This window comes from Physeter macrocephalus, chromosome 15 (genome assembly GCF_002837175.3).
Source record: "Physeter macrocephalus isolate SW-GA chromosome 15, ASM283717v5, whole genome shotgun sequence".
Classification (NCBI taxonomy): Eukaryota; Metazoa; Chordata; class Mammalia; order Artiodactyla; family Physeteridae; genus Physeter; species Physeter macrocephalus.
In genome coordinates, this window is record NC_041228.1 from 1,599,345 (window position 1) to 1,610,514 (window position 11,170).

The following is an 11,170-nucleotide window of genomic DNA, read 5'->3' on the forward strand; positions in this document are numbered from 1 at the left end:
ATGCGGCGCGGCCGCAGGCGGCTTCCTCCCAGCTCGCGGTCTGCCGAGTCGTTTTGACCACCGAGAAGGGGGAAGGTCAAGGTGGGCCAACAGACCGAAGGGGCCCGCCGAGCGATGACAGGGACCACGCCTGGGCTTATCCCAGGGCACCGGTGCTGCCTGCCCGGGGCGGGAGGGGTGTGCGCCGCTCCCGCTGCGCCCGAGCTCGCTGCCCCTGCAGGGTGAGCAGGGGGCCTGGGAGAGGCTCTGCCAGCGGGACGGAGACCCCACTGCCCCTGGGGGCTGCAGGGGAGGAGACGCGGGCCGAGGCACGGGCGGACGAGGAGGCCTTCCCACCCGGCTCCGATTTCACACCCAGTCCAGTGGGGCCCCCTAAGACTGTTTAGGAAAGATTCTGAGACCAGAACATTCTGACCCCTCAAGCCCCTCAGAAACCGGATGGCGAGTGAAGAGCAAAGCCCCAGGGGTGGGCGCTCGGGGGCGGGGCAGAGGCAGGGGCACCCAGGGCAGCTGGGCGCCGCCGGGCTCCGGTCCTCCCCGGGCACGCGCACCTCGTGCAGCACCTCAGCCCGCACCCCGAGAAACCTCGCACCGCCCGGGATGTCCAGCACTGAGGCCACGAGGAGGGGGCGCGCTGGCTCATCAGGCGAGAGGGAAGCAGGCAGGGCCGAGTCCTGCCCCCTGAAGAGCGCAGCACAGGGGGCGCGTCTGGTCCTGAAAGGAGGACGGACACCCTCAGCCGGCCGGCGACGAGTGCGCGGTGATCGGCCACGAAACAGCCAGGACGGGGGCAGGCTGTGAGGGCAGGACAGGAGTCTGGCCTGGGGTCTACAGTTTGGTGGGGACAAAGCACCCACGGGGGGCCTAGGAGAGCCGGTCCCCCCCGCCGCCGGCCCCCAGCACAGCCCTGCTGCTCCAGAACCGCTGGGCTGGGGTCGAGGCGCTGACAGCGGGGAGGGAGCTTCTCCGCGTGTCCGTCCACCTCCACGCTGCCGCCCGACACCTAACCCTGTCAACACCTCAAGCAGCCGCAATTCCACCGCACAGGAGTCCAAAAGTGGCACAAAAGTACACGGTGCACAGGTGCCGCCCCAAACACGGGGAGGAAACCGACGTGACAGCACAGCAGGAGGCAATCTGGCCCAAAGAATCGGCAACGACACTTTGAAAACGATCTGTGCTTGTTTCACAATCTTCATACACGCATTTAAAGCAAGAAACACACGGTCCACAGAGCAGTGCCAGGCCAGCCACGACTGTCACCTCACTGTTTGGAAAGATGTAAAAACACAGAGAAACCGACTGCGAACCGAGCCCTCACCTCCCCTCGGCTCTCACGGGAACAGAGGGCTCTCAGCACGCAACAAACGCAGGAATGAAAACTACGTGCCGATTCAGCTACCCAAGAAGGGGATGCAGCTGAAGGCGAAGCAGTGAAAAGAGCACGGAAAAGCACGCCCATTTCACGTGCATTCAAAGAGGGCGACCACCGCCGATAAGGGGCTCTCTGTCCTACGGCCGTGCTGACGAGCGACATGGCAGAACGGAGAGGCTGGAATCGGCTGCAACACAGGAAACACAGCCGCGTCATCCCGCAATCGGCCTTTACGAGACCACCAGCACAGCCAGCTTGCCGCGCGTGAATCACTGCGGGGCAAACGGCCGGGAACAGGAGTTCAAATACTGCTAGACAGCTCAGCTGCATGTTTTACTGTTTTTGTTATATCGCCTAAGGCTAATTTCTGAACATCTGGTCAAAGTTTATTAATGCAGAGGCTGTAAATGTGAAATTCTGGGGAACGAGGCCCGTAGGTTGGACTTGGAGCCAAGATGCTCGAAACACCGGCAGTGCCCTGTAGCCCCACGTTGGGGTGACGGGCACCCCAGCCGCCCGCTCCCGCTGGCCTTGACGGAGCAATTCTACCACATCAAGTCGGCGTGCAGCCTGCCGCATCTTGGGGTCTGAGCCCGAGAGGCGGGATGTGCTGGCAACACGGAGAAACTCTGAGAGGCTTGTGCTGCTACAAGAGCTCACGACTGAAGGGGGACATGTGGCCTGTAAAGCCACAGGCAGGGGCCACGCCGACTCTTATTCGTATTGAGTCCCTCCCTCGGTGACCTGCCCAACTCAGGGCTGGCCCCCAGACCAGCAGACTGAGTCCCGGTGGAGGGGAGCGGTGGGCCACAGGAAGTGCCAGCCCCGTCAAGTGGCAGCGGGTACCGCCACTGGTCGGCTGAAGGCAGCTCTTCCCCACCTGGACAGAGAGACGTCTCCACCCTCGGACACAGCAAGGCTCAGCCAGCGAACGCGAGGCTGGCTTCTGGCCACCGGAGGCTCCGGTACGTTTCGGGTCTGGGTGGGCCCTTCAGGAAGACCCCCTGGTGCCCATGTGGCACGACAGGCCACACGGCAGAACCCCGACGGGGCGGGCCGCCCTGAGGGACGTGACCCGAGACCGCAGGTCGGGCCCCGCTGCCTCAGGCCTCACCCGCCGTGGACGAGCCGGGCAGAGGGGAGCGAGGCGGGGCGCCGCGAGGCCCAGAGTGCTCCCAGGGCGCCTCGAGCTTGACCGCGGCCCCGAGGGCTCTGCGCCGCTGCGCCTGCTGCCGCCGGCCGAACGCGGAGCGCAGCGCGCGCAGCTGGCCCACCTCCTGTGCCGAGAAGCAGGGCTGCCCCTCCGCAAAGCGCAGCACAGCGTCGAAGGATGCAGCCGCCTGCTCCCAGGCCGCCCCGTCACCGCCGCCAGCCTCGGCCAGCTCGGGACTCCCCGTGGCCGCACTCCCACGGCGGGCCGGGGCGCCTCCCCCGAGCCCGGGGCTGGGCGCGAAGGTCTGGTCGGGAGGCTTCGTCCTGAGGCGCTCGGGCGCCTCCTCTGAAGGCGAGCCTTCGACGAGCGTGACCTCGGGCCACAGCTTCCTCCAGGCCCGGCTGAAGACGGCGCCTGGCACCGCGTTCCAGGCACAGGCCACGTCGAGCACGGCGTCGTGCACGCTGAAGCGGGGGGTGAGGGCCTGCAGCGTGCCGCCAGGGGTGACGAAGTTTCTCATGAAATCCCTGCGAATGCCCTGGTCCATGGGCTGGATCAGGGAGGTGACGCCGGCGGGCAGGAAGATGGTGAAAATGTTCTCCGAAACCAACTCGGCCTCCCGCGGGTGCGCGCGGGAGCCGTCCAGCAGGAGGATGGCCTTGCTGTCTTCGGGCAGAGCCACGGCTCGGAAGTGCTCCTTCACCGCGGGCACAAAGATGTGATGGAACCAGTCAGTAAAAATCTCCTTGTCCACCCACGCGTTACCTTGGGCCTTGTACGCGACAGGCAGGTGCTGGGCGCCCTGGACCGCCTTGGGGCCGCCGCATTTCCCAACCACCAAGGGTTTGATCCTGTGGGAGCCCGTGGCGTTGGCGCACATGAGGACGGTCAGCCTGTCCTTGTTCTGCTTGGGGCCGGGCACCGCCCCGCCCTCCGGGCTGGGACTGGGCAAGCTGCGCCAGAAGAGGCCGGTCTCGTCGGCGTTGTACACCTGCTCGGGGGACAGGCCGTGCTCGGCGGTTAAGCTCCGGAAGAAGCCGCAGAACCGCTCTGCAGCCTGGTGGTCGGCCGCCTGTTTCTCGCTGGACGCATCCAGCTTCTTGATGCCGTGTCTGGCCTTAAAACGCCAGAGCCAGCCGCCAGAAAACACGCAGGGCTCGGTCAGCTGCATCTGCTCGTAGAAGTCCTTGGCCTTCTCGATGAGCATGGGGCCCGAGACGGGCACGCCCTCGGCGCGCTTCACCAGGAACCACTCGTACAGCACGCGGTCCAGGTGCTCGAGCTTGGGCGTGTGCAGCGTGCGCCGGTGCGCCAGGGCCTTGTCCGAGTCGGAGCTGGCGAAGAAGCGGAGCAGCTGGGCCTTGTGGGCCCTGATGTCGTACAGGGTGGACATGCCCACGTTGTACTCCTGCATCAGCGCCTTCCTGCTCTCCCCCTTCTCCAGGCGCCGGCAGATGTCCATCTTCTCCTTCAGGGTCAGCACCACCCTCTTGCGCTTCTCCCCCGGGCTCCTCCCGGCAGCCGGCTTGGAGGCCATGAGGGGCAGGAGCGGGCTCGTCCCGGCCGACAGGGGTCGCGCCTGAGCCAGTACTGGAGGCCTTTCCACCCCTCCCTCCCCTCCCACCACCCTCGCCCACCGGCTGATGCGGGGCCGCCACGGGCCAAGGCCCCTCTCGGCTCCGGCCCCGGCAGCTTCCCGGCCCTCTCTGCAGCGGGGACCAGCGTCAGCCGCCCTAGGCTTCCACGGCTGGAACCTCCAGCCTTCTCTGCAGGGACGGTGGCAGCTTCTCCCCTCAAACACGGACCGGAGGGTGAAGGGGCCCCGGGAGCTGGCTTCCGGCAAATCGAGGTTTCACCATCTGAGCCGTGGGTGCCTCTCTCACGCACATGGTGCTTTAGCAGCTGGAAAGCAAAAGGGGGAAGAAAGAAAAACGTTACGGAGCCTGTGCCTCGGCCACCGTAGGCACATCCTCGTTACTTTCGACGTGCTGGGGAGCGGCAGGGGGCGGCGGCGTGGAGGCGATGAACACGCGAGCCGGCCAGCAGGTGGCACGGGGAAGAGGCCTGCCCGGTGTAGGGGGGGCTGCCCGGCGCGCTGGGCACACTGGCTCTTCCCAGCTTCCACAAGTGACCTCCGAGTCGCTCGCTACGGCTCCAAATTAAAAGTGGCTCTCTTGGAAGCAACCTGGCCTCCCGGAAAAAACGCCAAGGGCGGTGCCACCGAACGAAGCAAGGAAGCCATAGGTGCCGGGTGACCTGAGAGCCACGTCCCACCTCCAGAACCAACCTTCCCGCTGTAGCCGCTCACGGCCCACCTGACCTACCCACCTTCACAAAGCCCGTGTTCCTTTGAGGGCGGTGGAGGCAGGGGACGGAGGTGCTGCAGGGGGCAGGGATTCCTCTAGACTTCCGGGGCTGAGGAGCCTGTAAACCTCTTCTGAAACAAGGTCCCCTCAAACCCTCTCTTTGACAGCAGGCCCCAAACCGCTTCTAGAAAACCAGGCCTTGGTAGGCCTCAGGCTCCTCCCAGAGCTGGGAGGGGCTGCCAGTCTCTCAGCTACTGGTCCCCACAGCGACATGCTCAGACGCCAAGGACGCCTCTGGAGGCACAGTCACACGTGAGCGTGCAAACAACACCCCAAACCGCTTCTAGAAAACCAGGCCTTGGTAGGCCTCAGGCTCCTCCCAGAGCTGGGAGGGGCTGCCAGTCTCTCAGCTACTGGTCCCCACAGCGACATGCTCAGACGCCAAGGACGCCTCTGGAGGCACAGTCACACGTGAGCGTGCAAACAACACTCACACGCACCCTCCCTCCCTTACACACACACACAGGACACTGGAAAGGGCCAGGCCAGAGCGGGCTTCCTGAATACTTGTTGATCAAGAACACTCTATGAATAAATTACTAATTCATGCTGGAAACAAAAATACGAGAACTGCCTTCTGGCCCCGTGGGAGCAGGGTGGTCTTCCTGCATCAGTTATGTATCCTTGTAAGTAGTAAACTTCGTGTTTAAGTTGACATACACGTCTTTGGTTAAAGCTGGTAAGAGAACATAAAGGAAAGTGACTTATATAAACCCCCCAGCTCTGGTCTGACTTGTCTTTCATCATCATCTATCTTTCATCCTCATAAAGATCTGGACCATTACGGTCCCTTCCAGCTGGTCATGTCCATCCCTTTATGACAATTTCCCCAAACGCCCCCCACCCCTCCCTGCTCCGTGGAGCAGACATGTAGGACTTAGCAGACGGTCCTGGCTGACCTGGGCAGCCTGTGAGAATCACAGCCCTGTCACATGTCACTTGGTAAAACGCCAACTTCCTCCGGCCCCTGAGGAGTGAAGAGCTGTTATCCCCACACTGACCAGCCCTGGCTGGTCTGCTTGGGCCGTGTGGCGTGTCTGCCACGAGTCCTGTCTTCTCCCTCCCGGCCAGCTGTGTCCCCTGGCTCCCCTCTCGCCCGGGAGGGACTGCCAGTCACCGAGGCGGCAGCACAGGCAGCTGACGGCGTCCGTCGCCAGGTCCCAGCGTGGAAAGGCAGCAATTCCCACCTCACCTCCCTCCCGAACCCTCACACTCGGCTCTGTGCAACTCCACGCCATGGGTGAGGCCATAGGACTACGCACGTGTGGAACATAAAAAGGTAGCCCCTTGAGACCACAGCTCAACAGAAATGAAGTTTATTCAGATGTAGCAAGAGTCCCAAAGACAAACCCTAGGCATGTCAGCAGCCAGCCCAAGGTACGTCCTTTCACCCTTCTGAGTCAGTCTCCTGGTCTGCGAAGTGCGGGTGCTGGGCCTGCTGCGACCTATTTTCAACCTATCGGGTTGGCTAAAAAGTTTGTTCAGGCTTTTCCATAAGACGCTACGGAAAATCCCGAATGACCTTTTCGGCCAACGCAATATTTACTAGGTGACAGGTGATTGTGCCCTGCTTGGCCCTGTGGAGAGTGGAGGGAACTAAAGGCCATAATCCATCCTTAAGGGAACATTTAATATAAAACCACTGTAAAACCCAGGAGGAAATAGGGGACCCCCGGTCACTTGCGAGGGACTGACTCTAAGCACAAAAGGAAGGAGGAAGGGCCAGACGTGGCACCGGCACGAGCCTCAGCGCCAGACACGGGCTCACTGTGGACGCTTCCTCACGTCTGAGCCTGATACAAGGGACATGGAAACACCGGTCCCGCTGGAGAGACAAAAACTTCCTTTAAAAGTGAAATTCAGATATTACTTCTGAAACCATTTCTTAAACCAAAATGAAACAACACGGCCAAAAAATTAAGACGGTTTGAAGCCTTTCTGGAGGCACAGTCACACGTGAGCGTGCAAACAACACTCACACGCACCCTCCCTCCCTTACACACACACACAGGACACTGGAAAGGGCCAGGCCAGAGCGGGCTTCCTGAATACTTGTTGATCAAGAACACTCTATGAATAAATTACTAATTCATGCTGGAAACAAAAATACGAGAACTGCCTTCTGGCCCCGTGGGAGCAGGGTGGTCTTCCTGCATCAGTTATGTATCCTTGTAAGTAGTAAACTTCGTGTTTAAGTTGACATACACGTCTTTGGTTAAAGCTGGTAAGAGAACATAAAGGAAAGTGACTTATATAAACCCCCCAGCTCTGGTCTGACTTGTCTTTCATCATCATCTATCTTTCATCCTCATAAAGATCTGGACCATTACGGTCCCTTCCAGCTGGTCATGTCCATCCCTTTATGACAATTTCCCCAAACGCCCCCCACCCCTCCCTGCTCCGTGGAGCAGACATGTAGGACTTAGCAGACGGTCCTGGCTGACCTGGGCAGCCTGTGAGAATCACAGCCCTGTCACATGTCACTTGGTAAAACGCCAACTTCCTCCGGCCCCTGAGGAGTGAAGAGCTGTTATCCCCACACTGACCAGCCCTGGCTGGTCTGCTTGGGCCGTGTGGCGTGTCTGCCACGAGTCCTGTCTTCTCCCTCCCGGCCAGCTGTGTCCCCTGGCTCCCCTCTCGCCCGGGAGGGACTGCCAGTCACCGAGGCGGCAGCACAGGCAGCTGACGGCGTCCGTCGCCAGGTCCCAGCGTGGAAAGGCAGCAATTCCCACCTCACCTCCCTCCCGAACCCTCACACTCGGCTCTGTGCAACTCCACGCCATGGGTGAGGCCATAGGACTACGCACGTGTGGAACATAAAAAGGTAGCCCCTTGAGACCACAGCTCAACAGAAATGAAGTTTATTCAGATGTAGCAAGAGTCCCAAAGACAAACCCTAGGCATGTCAGCAGCCAGCCCAAGGTACGTCCTTTCACCCTTCTGAGTCAGTCTCCTGGTCTGCGAAGTGCGGGTGCTGGGCCTGCTGCGACCTATTTTCAACCTATCGGGTTGGCTAAAAAGTTTGTTCAGGCTTTTCCATAAGACGCTACGGAAAATCCCGAATGACCTTTTCGGCCAACGCAATATTTACTAGGTGACAGGTGATTGTGCCCTGCTTGGCCCTGTGGAGAGTGGAGGGAACTAAAGGCCATAATCCATCCTTAAGGGAACATTTAATATAAAACCACTGTAAAACCCAGGAGGAAATAGGGGACCCCCGGTCACTTGCGAGGGACTGACTCTAAGCACAAAAGGAAGGAGGAAGGGCCAGACGTGGCACCGGCACGAGCCTCAGCGCCAGACACGGGCTCACTGTGGACGCTTCCTCACGTCTGAGCCTGATACAAGGGACATGGAAACACCGGTCCCGCTGGAGAGACAAAAACTTCCTTTAAAAGTGAAATTCAGATATTACTTCTGAAACCATTTCTTAAACCAAAATGAAACAACACGGCCAAAAAATTAAGACGGTTTGAAGCCTTGTCACTGATACCCTCTTGGGCCATAGGGGACGGTAGGAGGGGGCAGGAGAGAGAAGAGTGGGGCACCACCTACATTCTGCCGCTTCCTGCAGGCGGGGAGATGCTCGTCCTTAGAGGAGAGCCTGAGGAATTTAGAAGCAGGATGTGAGGAACCACGTTTCCTCGGCAGTAGCCAGTAGTGTGCAAGGGCGTGCGTGGGGAGCGGGGCGACGATCAGGAAAAATACTCCAGACACAAGTGTTCCGGCCCGAGGAAGGGCTGGATTAAGTCTCGAGGGGCAAGAGGGACTGGGGAGGGGTCCTGGGTCAGGGCCGGACATGGGGGTGCGCACCCTGCAGAGAGGGGAGGCGGGCAGTTAGTTTCCCACGCAGACCCCTCCTTCGTGGGCGCAGGTGCGGGGCCGTGGGCAGCCCGAAGCAGGCGGACGGCTCGGGTTAGGGGAGAGGCTTGTTTTGATAGCGTTTCTAACGCCGGGGGCCACGTTTGGGGCAGAAAGGCAAAACCCCAAAAGAAAAGAAAGCAGCCAGGTCTCAGGCCGGCTCCTTCCTGGCGAAGGGACCTCGGGGGCTGGTCCTTCCTCGGGGGGGAGCCCCGGCCAGGCTCGGAGGGAGGCTGCGGAGAGACCAGCTCGGTCTCGGGGACCCAGGGGAGGCTTCGCACCAGCAGCTCGGCCCCGGACTACGGCGGCCCGCCCGGCCCCCACGCAGGCCTGCACCCCACTCACCTGCGGACCCCGAGCAGCCACCGCCGGCCGGAAACGCCCCGCCCCCTGCCGGTCCGCGCCGCTCCGCCTTCCCCCAGACACTTCCGGGACGCTCTAGGCGGCCCGGGGGACTCGGCGTTTCTGTGGCTCCGCGGGTGGCGGCGGCCGCGCGGTGACCGTAGGCTCGGGTTCGGAGATGGGTGCATCTCTGGGCCGAAAAGGCGGGGGCTCTTGTCCTGGGCAGGGGTGGCAGTAGGGCAGGGTGGGCCCGGCGCCCCCGGCCGGGAGGCCTCGGGTGGGGACGTTCCCGATGGAGGAAGGCAGTGCTTGTCTAGAAGATGGAGGAAGGGGCCACCAGCCAAGGAATGCAGGGCCTGCAGGAGCCGGAAAAGAGCCTGAAGAAGGAACCAGCTCTGTGGACACCTTGATTTTTAGCTCCGTAAGGCTCGCGTCAGACTTCTGACCTCCAGAACTGTAAGATGATAAATGTGTGTTGTTTTAAGCCCAGTTTATGGTCATCTCTTGCAGCAGCAACAGGGAACTAGGATGGGTTTTCATAGTTCTCTCCCTCTTCGTTCACCTTCTTCCCTTGGCTCCCAGGACGCGACCACCCCTGGCCCTCCTTCCTCACCCTCCCCTGCTGATTCCCAGCGGGCCAGCTTCACCCCTCGGCTCTCTCCTCTCTGTCCACGCCCCCTCCTGGGATCTCCTCCAGTCTCGTGCCGTGCCTACCAGCAAAGGCAGGCAGCTCCCAAATTTAGCCTCCTGCCAGGATCCCGCCCGCAAACTCTAGCCGCCTGTGCCCTACCCAGCGTCCCGACGTACGTAGCCTTCTAACCCTCGAGCCGGCATTTCTCCACCTGGGCTCGCACCCCTCCCCCGGCCGGGCTCCAGCTTCACACCACCCACCGCAGTGAGTGGCAGCTCCACGTCTCCACCGCTCCGGCCAAAAACGTGGAGTCGTCCCTGACTCTCTGTCCCCCCACCCCCACGCTCTGCCCTCCACATCCAGGCAGCGTCTGGCCTCTGCTCACTCCCCCCAGGCCACCCTGAACCCGCTGTTGCCTCCCCTGGCCCTGGCTTCTGCCCTTGCCCCCCCGGCGGACTGGAGGGCCCTTAGCCAGCGGGGTCTCCGGGGATGGTGAGGTTGACCCCAGGAAGGCCGGCTTCATCCCCCCCCCATGGCACTCTGCTGCCACCTTGTGGGCACCGGATCTCTTGCGCCCGCCCCAGAACCTGCTGGGGCCGATGCTCCCACGATCACGCTGCGAGCCTTGGGCCGCGTCTCCAGGACTGAGTCCACTCTGGCAGAGAGGAAGGGGTCGGGAAGAGACAAGGAGAAGGAAGACCATCCCCTGGTGTCACATGAAGCCTGGCATGGAGGGCCGCCTCCCCCAAGTATCCCCCCAATGCACAGGGTCAGGCCCCCCACCAGGCCAGACTGTCCACAGCCCGAAGGCCTTGGAGAGGGTCTGGCTGAGCGGACGCCCCCTCACCGCCCCCTCCCGTGGCATCCCACGTGCCCCAGAAAGGTCCTCCTGGGCCACCAGGCCTGGCGAGGTCCTGCTCTCACTGTCTTCCAAGCCCACGGGCTCCTGAGTGCTGTGGCCCCTCTGCCCATGGCCCTTGGCCTGGGCCACGCTGGGCACCCAGCCCAGGTTCCAGACCCTCGGGTGGAGAGATGTCCGGTCCCCCCAGAGCCAGGGCGATGGTTTCTCACGGCAGAGGGGACTTTACTTGGGGTCTTGGGGTATGGCCGGAGCTCCTGGCTCCCCGACTTCACTCGGGGGGGCGGGGAGGAGTGGACAGGAGAAGGGGGGCCGGCTAGGGGCTCAGTCCTGAGAGGCACCGAGGCCCTGAGGACTCGGGAACACACAGGAGGGGCACCTCTGTGACCAGGGCTCTCTGGGGACAGAGACCCCTGAGCCCAGGACGGACGGTGTGGGGCTGGCGCACCGATCAGGTGGACGGGGTCTCAGTGACCCGCACGCACACTCAGCTGTGGGACACGCATTTACACACGCCCTCCACATGCACTGTTCACCCAGGAACACACCCTCACACGTGCATTCCACACGGTCACTCCCACAT

General features: G+C 62.0%; 1 protein-coding gene across 2 annotated transcripts; it reads right to left on the reverse strand.

The window, feature by feature from the left end:
• Positions 1 to 329: 329 nt before the first annotated feature.
• JRK (Jrk helix-turn-helix protein) lies at positions 330 to 9,140 on the reverse strand. Of its 2 annotated transcripts, none has more exons than XM_028500441.2 (2): positions 9,101 to 9,140; positions 330 to 4,430 (listed from the first exon to the last, which is right to left on the reverse strand). In XM_028500441.2, the coding sequence occupies exon 2, from the start codon at positions 4,063 to 4,065 to the stop codon at positions 2,479 to 2,481; it is 1,587 nt and encodes a 528-aa protein (XP_028356242.1). In that variant the 5' UTR covers positions 4,066 to 4,430; positions 9,101 to 9,140; the 3' UTR covers positions 330 to 2,478. The 2 variants fall into 2 exon arrangements, with proteins under 2 accessions (XP_028356242.1, XP_028356241.1); XM_028500440.2 differs by lacking the exon at positions 9,101 to 9,140 and adding an exon at positions 4,857 to 5,099.
• Positions 9,141 to 11,170: the final 2,030 nt, after the last annotated feature.